The sequence below is a fragment of the Erythrolamprus reginae genome, chromosome 1 (genome assembly GCF_031021105.1).
Source record: "Erythrolamprus reginae isolate rEryReg1 chromosome 1, rEryReg1.hap1, whole genome shotgun sequence".
Taxonomy (NCBI): domain Eukaryota; kingdom Metazoa; phylum Chordata; class Lepidosauria; order Squamata; family Dipsadidae; genus Erythrolamprus; species Erythrolamprus reginae.
Window position 1 is genome coordinate 26,087,867 of NC_091950.1, and position 13,077 is coordinate 26,100,943.

Genomic DNA, 13,077 nt, shown 5'->3' on the forward strand with positions numbered 1-13,077 from the left:
AAGAGAAAGAGGGATGGAAAGAGAGAGAGAAAGAAAGAGGAAGGGAGAGAAAGTGGGAGGGAGAGAGAAATAGAGCGAAAGGGAGGAAGAGAGAGAGAGAATTTTTTTGTCCAAACTTTTTTTAGCCGCCCTCCCGCCCGCTCAATGTGCCCCAGGGTTTCGTAATTGTAAAAAATGTGCCGTGGCTCAAAAAAGGTTGAAAATCACTGCTCTAATGTTTCACATAGTCCAACTTTTTAAAATGTTTTTGTTTTGTATTGTATGTCGTGTGTGTATATGTATTTAAATAAAATTTATTTTTAATTTTAAAAAGATCCAAACCAGGGGTCCCCCAACTTGGCAACTTTTTAAGACTGGTGGACTTCAACTCCCAGAATTCTCCAGCCGGCATAGCCACAAGTCTTAAAATTGCCAAGTTTGAAGACCTAGGCTCCAAACTTTGAAGTCAAGAAGACAGGCCAGAAGGAGGCAAGGACAAACCACTATATAAAATCGAATGGACTTAGTCACCACTCATCAAATTCAACTTTCAAGGCTGGCTTTATGTTTTAAAAAGAAAAGTCAGGAAGAATCACTTCTTGGAACCTGGTTTAAATAATTATTGGACTATTGTTGGAGAAATGAGTTATTAAAAAGTCATGCTATTATGACTGAAGAATTTGAAAACATGTCTTTTACCTGAACTGCGATCCAGCTGGCATTGACAGAATACTCCCCAAATGGACCGAACCCTGAAATCATAGAAAAAGATTTCTTTTTATCATGATGGCGTTTTGTTCTGAAAGCACTAACGAGCAGCCTAAATTGGCCATTTTATAGATCACGTACATCAAAATACAGCATGTAATTATCGTTTAAGTCATTGTACATTCTTTCCCTCGCCAGGATTGGTTCTCTCTTCCTATTTCCAAACTACACTTTAAAGGAGGTTAAAAAAGAAAAGGCACCTAATGAACTTTCTATAAAGATTTGAAGAGGAGTTTCCTGCATCTTTGTCACCATCATGAAATTCTCACCGAGTCCCTGTACTATGGTGCTGTGCTTCCTCCAAAATAAGACCCTGTCTTATTCAATTAAATTTCAATTCAATTTATTAGATTTGTATGCCGCCCCTCTCCGAAGACTCGGGGCGGCTCACAACAATGGTAAAAACAATATTATAGTAGCACAAATCTAATATTAAAAAATAACGAAAACCCTATCATATTAAAACCAGACAACACATACATACCAAACATAAATTATAAGGAGCCTGGGGAAAAGATGTCTCAAATCCCCCATGCCTGGCGGTATAGGTGGGTCTTGAGTAGTTTACGGAAGACAAGGAGGGTGGGAGCAGTTCTAATCTCTGGGGGGAGTTGGTTCCAGAGGGCCGGGGCCGCCACAGAGAAGGCTCTTCCCCTGGGGCCCGCCAGACGACATTGTTTAGTCGACGGGACCCGGAGAAGGCCAACTCTGTGGGACCTTATCGGTCGCTGGGATTCGTGCGGTAGCAGGCGCAACTTTTTATATTTATATAAAATTATATAAATATATTTTTTTTTGAACCCTGAAATAGGCACTTGGCCTTATTTTGGGGTGCGTGGAGCAAGATGGATATCCTCTTGCCCTCCTACCTGATTTCCAGCTCTGTCTCCCTAACCCTAACCAGATGAAATGGTGGAGACTGCTGCAGATATGTTTAAATATTTGGGGGAAGGGCTTATTTTTGAGGAAGGACCAGGGATGGGCTGCTGCCTGGATGGGGGGGGGGCAGTGGCGTAGCACCCAATTTGCACAGAAAGATGTTGAATGAAAATGCAGGGGGTCCTGCATAAGCCATGGCCACAGTGTGGTAATAAAAATTTTGGTAGCCCTTCACTGGGAAGGGCTTATTTTGGGGGGAGGATTTATTTTTGGAGGAGGGCTTATTTTTGTGGAAACACGGTAATGCAAAGGATTGTTCATTTGCTTTTGGCTTGTGTTGTGTGAACTTGGTCACGAAATTCATACAATTGGATTTTATTATAATTAAGCAAATCACAGCTTACTGCGACAGGCGAACTAGGTGGGACATGGCCCATGAGTTTCTTTAAAGACACCCATTTTTTAAAAAAATTGGGGGTGGATGGGAGAGATATTTTGCCCATTACTCAGTTTGAAATGTGATTGACAGCAAGTTAGTTAGAACCAGCTACAGAGATTTGCCAAGAACGTGATGGAATTCAGATTATACAGGTGCACATGAACAAAGGCTTATTTATTAGTCCAATTAATTTCCCTGGCAGATGTCTTTTCCAGGTTAATCAATTTAGTCAGAAAACCATGAACTCTGCTGTCCTTAAACCTACCTACCCATACTCAACCTTGATCCGGAGCAAGTGGGCATGCTTGCAGTACTTAGAAAATACAGTGTTCCCTGGATTTTCGCAGAGGATGCGTTCTGAGACCGCACGCGAAAGTCGAATTTCCGCAAAGTAGAGATGCGGAAGTAAATACACAATTTTTGGCTATGAACAGTGTCACAAGCCTTCCCTTAACACTTTAAACCCCTAAACTGCAATTTCTCATTCCCTTAGCAACCATTTAGATTATTACTCACCATGTTTATTTATTAAAGTTTATTAAAAAAAATATTTATTAAAGGTGGATGAAAGTTTGGCGATGACGTATGACGTCATCGGGCAAGAAAAACCATTGTATAGGGGGGGGAACGCAAAGTATTTTTTAATTAATATTTTTGAAAAACCGTGGTATAGCCGTTTTGCGAAGTTCGAACCCGCGAAAATCGAGGGACCACTGTAATGGATACTTTGTTCAATGAAACTTAGGAAGACATAGATCTAACTATCTGTGGAATTTCTACAAATAAGGAAATAAACTGCTCAAAAAAATTAAAGGGAACATAATATAACTCCAAGTAAATCAAACTTCTGTGAAATCAAACTGTCCACTTAGGAAGCAACACTGATTGACAATCCATTTCATATGCTGTTGTTGTGCACATTCAACTTCGTACAGAACAAAGTATTCAATGAGAATATTTCATTCATTCAGATCTGGGATGTGTTATTTGAATATTTCCTTTATTTTTTGAGCAGTATACATAAGTATCCATGCCTGATACTTCCAAGAAGGAAAGGACTATATATAACTCAAGGAGAACAAAGGGATTTTCTTCTAGCTGAATCGTGGAGATATGCGTACCTGACAGTATATACAGATTTGGCTCAAACAGATCAATAGTTTGAGAGACTTTGATGCTCTCTGGTTTGTTTTCTTGCAAACGTTTAATTACCCAACCTAGGTAACATCATCAGTGTTCATTCCAATCCTGAACTACAATATTCTCCTTTATTAGATCAATACGTTTGCTATAATCTCACACCTCTCCATATACATCAGAGTTCAGAGTCATCTGATATGGAATGAAAAATACAGTATTACATTTCCCCCAAAGATCCAAACTAGTTTTTTCTTCTTCCACAACTCAAAGAGTCTATTATCTAAAAAAAGAATGTGGTTCTTTAAAGTCAAATACACTGTACAGCAGTGGTTCTCAACCTGGGGGCCAGGACCTCTTTGGGGATCGAACGGCCATTTCACAGGGGTCACCTAAGACCATGGAAAAAGACAAATTTCCCAAGGTGTTAGGATCTAAAGCTTCTATTCTGGCGCCTTGGAACATATTTTTACAATCCAACCAATCAGGCGTTTACAGTAGGCGTGTCCCTCTGAGACCTTCCAGCCAATCAGCTTAAAACTCTGTTGGGAAAATTGGCACTAGACTTATGGATGGGGGTCACCACAACACGAGGAACTGTATTAAGAGGTCACGGCATGAGAAAGGTTGAGAACCACTGCTATCTTTATATTGCACTTCTTCAGGAGGATGAACAATTAAAATTAAAATGTATGGTCCTCAGCACAACTTTTCACATAAGCAATAAATATACCTTGTTTTCATGCTGGATCAGTTATCCATTCAAGACACGCTTATGAATGCTTGCTCAGGAGTCAATACACTTCTAAGGGCCATGGGATTTTATTCCAAAGTATTGCACATATATTACAGGTGAATTCTCTTGCTAACATTCATTGGCTTCCCATCTTTCTCGCTTTCTCTCCTCACTGTCCTTCTGTCTTGGACAGTGAGATGGGTGGCATATAAATTTAATAAATATAAAATTAGCTCAAACACGCTCTTAGCCCAATAGAGCAGCAGCATTTGAAAGAGGTCAGTCTATTTCGGCTTCAAAGCTTTTCACACTATGTAAAACTGAGGTATAGAGTGACAAGATTTCCGTTGCACTAAGCCATAATTCAGTTTGACATCATAGTTTATAAGACAGGGCTTATGTTTTAGTTAATTCAGCAAACACTGTGTATAAATCCTGTTTATTTATTTATTAATTGGATTTATATGCCGCCCCTCTCCGAGGACTCGGGGCCGCTTACAGCCAGTGTTCCCTCTAATTTTATTTGGGGGTGGGCGGAAAAGTATAGTGTCTGGGCGCCACAGAAATAATAAATAAATAAACAAACAAACAAACAAACAAAAAACCCACCCTGTTTTGCCTCAGAGAATTTCAAAATAAAATACTGTACTGTGTGTCTATAACAGTGAGCTCATAATAGGGCAACTCTATCAATATCAAAATGCCACTTAAATAGTTGAGCTACTTTCAAACTAGATTTTGATTTTCTTTCTCTCTTCCCTACTCCCATTCTTTTTCTTTCTCTTTTCCTTCCTCTCTTTTTTCTATCTGTGTCTCTCTCTTCCTCTCTTCCTCTCTCTCTCCTTCCCTCTCACTCTTTCTCGGCTTCTGGGCAGGTTTGGAAAACTTTGAGTTGATGATGATTTTTAAGTGAGCTCAGCTTAGAGGGAACTATGCTTACAGCATATAAAAATAAAACAATACAATACAATGTCCTAATCCAATTAATTCAATTAAGTAATCTAATCTAAAATCCCAATTATGTTAAAAAAATCAGGCATTCCTGCTCAAAACCACAGACATACATAAAATTCGCCAGCCAGTGGGCTGGAGTCTAATAGCCCCAAGCCTGGTGGCATAGAAAAGTCTTTAGGCTCTTGCGGAAGGCGAGGAGGGTTGGGGCAGTACGAATCTCCAGGAGAAGCTGATTCCAGAGGGCTGGGGCCCCCACATAGAAGGCTCTTCCCCTAAGCCCCACCAAGTGACATTGTCTAGTTGACAGGACCTGGAGAAGGCTGACTCTATGGGACCTAACCGGTCGCTGGGATTCATGCAGCAGGAGGAGATCCCGTAAGTAATCTGGCCCAATGCCATGTAGGGCTTTATAGGTCATTACCAACACTTTGAATTGCATCCGGAAACTAATCGGCAACCAATGCAGTCCGCAGAATGCTGGAGAAACATGGGCATGCTTAGGAAGACCCATGACCGCTCGCGAGGCTGCATTTTGCACGATTTGAATTATATCTCTAGTGTGCCCTTCTGTATTAACTATTTCTAAATTCCCAAAGAATTTGTTGCCCAGGAGTTTGTCAAAGGAAACAAAATCTTTCCTTAAATATGTTTGGTGTGAAGTCTTCCATATCGGGTTTTACATACTAAGCACTTTATTTTTATTTATTTATTTAGTCCAATACATAATACACATTGAAGAGAATAGATATGTAGTAATATAAATAAAGAAAAGAATAGAAGAAAAGATTTAAAAGTATAGGTGAACATATTTGAAAGGAAGAAAAGATAAATGAGATAAGGAGAGACAATTGGACAGGGGACGGAAGGCACACTGGTGCACCCCTTACTGACCTCTAAGGAACCTGGAGAGGTCAATCATGGATAGTCTAAGGGAAAAATGTTGGGGGTTAGGGGTTGACACTACTGAGTCAGGTAATGAGTTCCACGCTTCGACAACTCGGTTGCTGAAGTCATATTTTTTACAGTCAAGTTTGGAACGGTTAATATTAAGTTTGAATCTGAATCTGTTGCTTTCTTGGGGAAAAGCAGATTTTCAAAAGAATACATAGACAGTATCCTAAACTCAAAGTAAGAATGGCATGCTTTGGCTTTTAATGAATAACTTTGTTAACTAGCAAGCCAATACAGTACTGGAATTTGTAGATGTTCTACCCAGAGACATGCAACATGTCATTTTTTTTCAACGCAGCAGTCTTCGACTTACAAACGTTCATTTAGTCACAGTTCGAGTTTGCAACATCACTGGGGGGAAAAAGACTTTAGGACCAGTTTTCCAACTTGATGACTGCTGCAGCATCCCCTATGGTCATGTGATCAAAATTCTGGTGCTTGGCAACTGGCATGTATTTATGACAGTTGCACTGACCCAAGGTCATGTGATTGCCATTTGTCATCTTCCCAGACAGCTTCTAACAAGCAGTCAATTTGCCGGGGGGGGGGGGAGCCCCCCTTACTTAACAACTGCAGGGATTCACTGATCATCAACTATGGCGAAAGGTTGTAGAATGGAACACAACTCGCTGAACATGCTTAGCAACAGAAATTTTAATAGAAATTATGGTTATAAGTTCAGGACTACATTATTATGCTTGAATGGCTGTCCCAATTGCTCCCAGAGCACCATATGGAAGGATCAAGGAAAAAATAGCCTACCAGAAAATAATGCACAGAAATTTAAAAATACCTAAATATTTTAAAAACTTTTCCTAACTTTATCACACAAGACTCTTGATTGCCTACAACAGAATTTTTATCCACCATAGCTGAACAGGGTTTCTAAGTCAGGTATAAGTATTCAAGTAAGACACAAAGCCTTCGTGTCCAAATAGTTATTTATATCATTACAAACTATTACACAGAAACACCGAAAAATCAGTAAGTTCCTCATGTCCCAATGATATATAAGGAAACTAGCATTGTATAATTCAAGAAGCAACTGATCTGGATTGTATCAATTTTAATGATTAAAAACAAGATTTCTAACATCAGATTTCAAGATAAAAGCAAGGCACGTTTGGAGAAAAAGCGTTGCACACACTATATTGCAATGTGGTTTGAATCATTTTGCTGCTGTTATGTGAACTCAGCCACTGTGGGGTTTTTGTTTTTTTTTAAACCCTATTTATGGCTCAACATGTGGTGTAAATTAAACCTATTGTGGTTCATTGATTATACCATGGTTAAACTAATTCCATTTAGTGCAACACGTGAACTCAGCCAGACTTATCATTTGACCCGTCACATCCATCAATATATGCCAATCCCTCAAAGACATTTTGCAAAAGGTAGTATTTTGCCAGCAGGCTTGCTATATATAATTCTCCATATTCTTTGTTGTCGGGGGAAAAAAAGGGTTTCACCAAGGTTTCTGCACCTGATTGTACGCACCAGAGAAAACCGATTAAGGACAATTTACATCTGTTTCTCTGTTCTGATACCAAAGTTTTAAATTCTCTCTAAAAAGTTATATTCTGAAATTCTTTCCTCTTTTTGAAAATATAAAGTTGTACAGGTTTATCTGTAATTCCAGGGAACTGGACATTCTACAAGTGCCAGCTACATAGCCACAGCACCAAGAAATGAAGAAAAGCCACCCCCTCCTCTTGCTGTCCTCACCCCCAGGCAGAAGGCTCCTTTGTGCTCCCTTCTTTCTTGCTTAACCAAATGCTGTTGCTATCAGATAAGAATTCAATAGAGTATTTTGGAATCCCTTTGGGCACCCTCTCACTAGAAGCCGCCAAGGCTAATTAGCAGGAAACCAGCTGCTCCCACTGCCAGATTTTTATGGGATTAGCTTGATCCTGAAAGGAGCTACACGGACAACGCACATGTTATTCAGGGCACTTGGCATGAGATGGTGCATCGGAGCATGCCAACGACATAGGTACCAGTCAGACGATTTGAAGATTTTTATCCTGACAAGGATGCAACAGGTCTGGGGGGGGACGACACCCTGCTTTGTATTGTAATATTCCACAGGTGTGTGGCTACTTCATACCACGGAGCATTAACCAGAAAGCTCCCATTTCGGCCTCTGAAAGGGGCCATCATCGCCCGGCACCCTTGCCAAGAGCTCACTGGGTCCTTTTAATTCCAATTAAGGCCGTATCAGTAAATCCCAAGGGCGCCTCCCTACCGCCACAAACTCCAGCCACTGATGGGGCAGGGCAGGTGGGAGCTGCGTCCGTCAGTCCTTCAACCAAAAGACCGTTCTTAGGTTAGCCTCACCGCTAACAGCAACCCCCTTTTTGTGCCCCGCAAGCCTTTCAGAGATGGGCCTCTCACTCCCGCAACTTCGTGCAGCCCCTCCTCTCCCAGCCCAACTTGGCTGTTTCAAATAACCACTGCAGTGGCTCTGAGTGAGCAAGCTTCAAGCAGTTACTCTTCCTTTGAAAAGCAATCCTGTTAGCAGGGTGTGGTTTTGGGGGGGCTACACTGATTTAGGAGCTCGGGACCCGGAGGGAATCACACGGGGGCGGGGCGGGGGAATGTGACTTGGAGACCTCTTGAATGACTTCAGATTTACCAGCTGCCACCGGACTTGTCTTCTGGGAACAGAAGGAAGGTATCCAACAGCAGAGAAGAGGAGAAGGAGGAGAGGGAAGCTGTCGCGCAAAACCAATATGCAGATCCCAGAGACAAATGTTCCACACAGAGAATCATACTTCACAGTTCATGGGGTTTTTTTCTCCCAGGAGAACAATTAGATATTTCCCCCTTTAAAACAGGGCAGGACGGACAGGACGGACAATATCTACCATATTACCAACAAGTAGCACCACCTTTGAAATGTAGCACCACTTTTGACCCACCCAGCATCCAATTGGAGTTTGGGCGGCATATAAATCTGACAAATAAAATAAATTTCACAAATGAACGGTGGCAACAACTCACTTTCTATATTAGAATAACCTTTAACCTCTTTCTAAACAAGTCCTGCGCAGTGAGAACGGGCACCAAAAAGATCCTCTCTCACATTTTATGTGTTATCTTACACAGGGAAGGATCCCGATCCCTCTCCTCCTCCTCCTCTCCCTTCACCAACCACTCAAGTTTTTGGTAAGAAAACAAATGAAGAATGATGAAGGGGAAAAGTAGAAACAAACCTGACAAAAAAGCTTCCCACTAGTTGGCAACAGCCTCTGGGGGGCATGATTACAAGAGGCGAGTTAGCAAGGCCATAAGGAAAAAAAATTAAAAGAGTATAAAAAGATTTACGAGGAGAGACCGACCCTGAAAGAGGAACACTGAAAGGGGAGCAAGTCATGGGGTGGTTGCATTCGCAGATAAATCAAACGGGACAGTTTTCAAGGAGGATTTGGCATTACTCGATCCAGTTCAGCCGGAATATCAATACTTCAAGTGGAAAACGCCAGACCCAGAGTTGGTTTTTTTTTTTTAAAAAGAGGACGATCCACTCTGTTATATGCTTAAAAGATAAAAGTTTATTGAGGATTAAATAATGAAGGAGGAACAAATTACTCGACGGGGCTTGTTTTACATTATACATCTTCCTTAACCAGCAAAAAAATAATAATGTCAGGTTTTTAATTGTTCATGCTTGGGACCAAAAGAAAAGGGGAACTATTTGGGGGGGTTGCTTAATGCGGGGGGAAGACGAAGCTCAACCCTCACTTCCCTCCCCCTTTGGAATGGTCCCACTGTTCACAGCACACACAGCCTTCCTGTTGTCCTCCCCCCTTCGCCCTTACCAGTCACCACTACGGGCCGCCGGGTCTTCTCCATGGCTTTGCTTCCTTCGCTCTCTTCTGCCCGACCAACTTGAGGAGACTGTCTGAAGGAGTGAGCAGCAAACCCGCCCCACTCGGGGCCTAGGCCCCGCCCACTGGAGGACATCGCGTGACCACACCCAAGCCCCACCCACTCGCGGCAGAAAGAGGCGGAGGCACAAGCGCCAGGAAGAAAAACCATAGAGGGAGAGTGTTTGCCAGGCTAGAGCGGCAAACACTTGCTTTTTAGTAATGCAGTCACAAAGCGGTTCTTTCCCAATCGCCTCCCCTACAGAAGAGGTTCTGCTCCATCAGCACATCTATGCTAAACTGCACTGATTAATGGCCATGACTTTTATACCAAAATCTCCTGGGAGTTGTAGTTCTCTCCCATTAATCCTGTTAACCTTTAGTCTAATACCATTTTTATTATTATTATTATTATTATTATTATTATTATTATTATTATTATTATTATTTTATTACTGTATTATTATTATCATTATCATTATTATTATGCACAGAAACAATAGTGACAAACAAAACAGGAAAAAAACAAAACATAAATTTGGGGAATTTGCATTCCCTGCTCATTCAGAATTTCAATTGGATAATTTTCCATTTTTTCCCTTATTTTTTGTTAACATACTGCTTTGCATTTTTGCATATTTATCTTTGAATTTTATTTTATTTCTTGGATTATCTTTCTACGCAATTTCTTTTCTTTTATTCTTTCTTTCCTCTAGCCAATTATAAAATTTTTCCCATATCTTATAATATTCTGAATCTTCTTTCCCTTCTAGCTTCTTTGACAGCCTATGCATCTCTGTGCAATCCATCACCTTTTTGATTACCATCCCTTCTGGTATTTTATCGGATTTCCACTGTTGGCCATATATTATCCTCGCCATTTTTATTTCTATGAGGGTATTGTTCAGGGGTGAAATCCAGCAGGTTCTGGAGAACCGGTAGTGGAAATTTTGAGTAGTTTGGAGAACTGGTAAATACTACCTCTGACTGGCCCCAGAGCGGGGAGGGAATGGGGATTGTATCTTTCCCTAGAGTGGGGTGGGAAGGGAGATTTTGCAGTATCCTTCTCTTACAGTATCCCTACCCTTCCCACCAAGTCACACAATGCCAACCAAGTCAAACCCACAGAACCGGTAGTAACAAAATTGGATTTTGTCACTGGTATTGTTGCTGTTATTATATGTTGCATATAAAGAAATGCATACAAAGTAATTGTATGTGGATGCCTTACCCCAAGACTATCAGATCAAGACTTCAAAAATTCCCGATGAATAGCATATTGTTCTTTGTTTACAGCAGTGTTTCCCAACGTTGGCAACTTGAAGATATTTGGACTTCAATTCCCAGAATTCCCCAGCCAGCAAATGCTGGCTGGGGAATTCTGGGAGTTGAAGTCCAGATATCTTCAAGTTGCCAACGTTGGGAAACACTGGTTTACAGTATATATATATATATACATATCCTTATCAAGTTAAAACATTGGTCAAATATTCATTGTTGTTACCCTTAGAGTGGCAGCACTTCCCCATAATGTTTTGGATAAATATTTTCTAAGCTCCACCAAGCTTTATAAAGTAGACCTTTTGCACACAAAGTATGTGTTGTATTATTCAACTACTCTGTAAATCAAACTTTGTCACAGTTGTCTGTTTATTTTACTTACAGTATTTGTAACGAACAGCTGAGTCAGCTAAACTATGTAATGAAACCCAGCCAATATCATAGCAAGAACAAAGGTTACTATTACTATTAGTGTATGGTCTGAAAAAGATTTTGAAGCAAAGTTACCAGATACCATTGATACTACTTGACTGCTTTTTCCAGGAAAAGCTGCCAGATATTTAATCTGTATACAGTATTTACCCTTTACCTCTGACAGAGTTCTTCCCAGATATTTGCACTGTAAAAAATGTGTTTATTTACAAACTTTCCTTTAGGAGCTCAAGATAAGTGAGGCATACTTAACAGCCCTTCTTATTTTTATCTAGAACAATAAACCTTCTGAGATAAATCAATGGGGCCCTTTCACTCGTGGAAAGTGCACTAGAATCCAGCTCTTCTTACTCTGCAACATATGGAATATTTATTATATTGTATTCCTTGTTCTTACTATGATACAGATAATAAAACTTTTTGCATACCTGTCTTAAATCAGGGTTATAAAGTTCCTCAAGAATGGTGGAAGGTCTTAAGCATAAAACATATCAGGAAAGACTTAATGAACTCAATCTGTATAGTCTGGAGGACAGAAGGAAAAGGGGGGACATGATCGAAACATTTAAATATATTAAAGGGTTAAATAAGGTCCAGGAGGGAAGTGTTTTTAATAGGAAAGTGAACACAAGAACAAGGGGACATAATCTGAAGTTAGTTGGGGGAAAGATCAAAAGCAACATGAGAAAATATTATTTTACTGAAAGAGTAGTAGATCCTTGGAACAAACTTCCAGCAGATGTGGTAGATAAATCCACAGTAACTGAATTTAAACATGCCTGGGATAAACATATATCCATCCTAAGATAAAATACAGAAAATAGTATAAGGGCAGACTAGATGGACCATGAGGTCTTTTTCTGCCGTCAGACTTCTATGTTTCTATGTTTCCTAAACAGAGCTATAGACATTCTGTTTATTAAAATACCTGTTGTTAATGTTTTCACCCACCCATTATGAAATAATTTCCCAGTAAACACTGAGATTCAAATCACACAAAACAATAAGCCATATGTATGATTAGCTTTTAGGATTTTTTAAAAAAAAAGTTGACTGAGATGAGATTATTATTATTATTATTATTATTATTATTATTAATTAGATTTGTATGCCGCCCCTCTCCGAAGACTCCAGCCAGCTATAATTGTCCGCTGGTGTTACATAGAAAAAAGGGTCCTTAAATTTACGTGAAAGCACTTTTTAGCTGAATGGGTGATGTGTGTTTCTTTGAGTCAGTCTTGAATCCTATTGACTGCTTGGACTAAGTTTGGGAATATGTATGTTTGCTTAGCTTTTCTTTACCTGAGAGTGACTGGCTCCAAGTCCACAAATGGTTCTTTGCTTAAAGTGAATCTACCGCAGTGTTATTCTATTTTAGCAACTTTTAAGATATGTGGACTTCAACTCCTGTGCTGACTAAGAGAAATTCAGGGGAGTTGAAGTCCACACATGTTGAAGTCCACCATGGTTGGGGGGGAAAAATGTCTGGTGTGCCTTTGTGCTCTTAGTTGAATAGTGTCAGGGGTGGATTCTACTTATCTTTGCCACCAGTTCGCATTGTGGAGTTGCTCACTAGCCCGATAAGAGCCTGAAGCACAGCTGGTCAGCTGTGCATTGGGTGAAGAAATAAAGCTCAAGATTAATCTTCAGAT

The 13,077-nt window shown here is 40.2% G+C and overlaps 1 protein-coding gene across 1 annotated transcript in view; it reads right to left on the minus strand.

Annotated features, from left to right (window-relative positions):
* Positions 1 to 9,787, minus strand: part of PGPEP1 (pyroglutamyl-peptidase I) — a 69,785-nt gene extending 59,998 nt beyond the window's left edge. The window contains exons 1-2 of the mRNA XM_070747612.1: positions 9,665 to 9,787; positions 679 to 731 (exon numbers count right to left, since the gene is read on the minus strand). Of these exons, the coding sequence (XP_070603713.1) occupies positions 679 to 731; positions 9,665 to 9,698 (87 nt within the window). The 5' untranslated portion in view covers positions 9,699 to 9,787. The remainder of the gene's footprint in view (positions 1 to 678; positions 732 to 9,664) is intronic.
* Between the last annotated feature and the right edge of the window lie 3,290 nt (positions 9,788 to 13,077).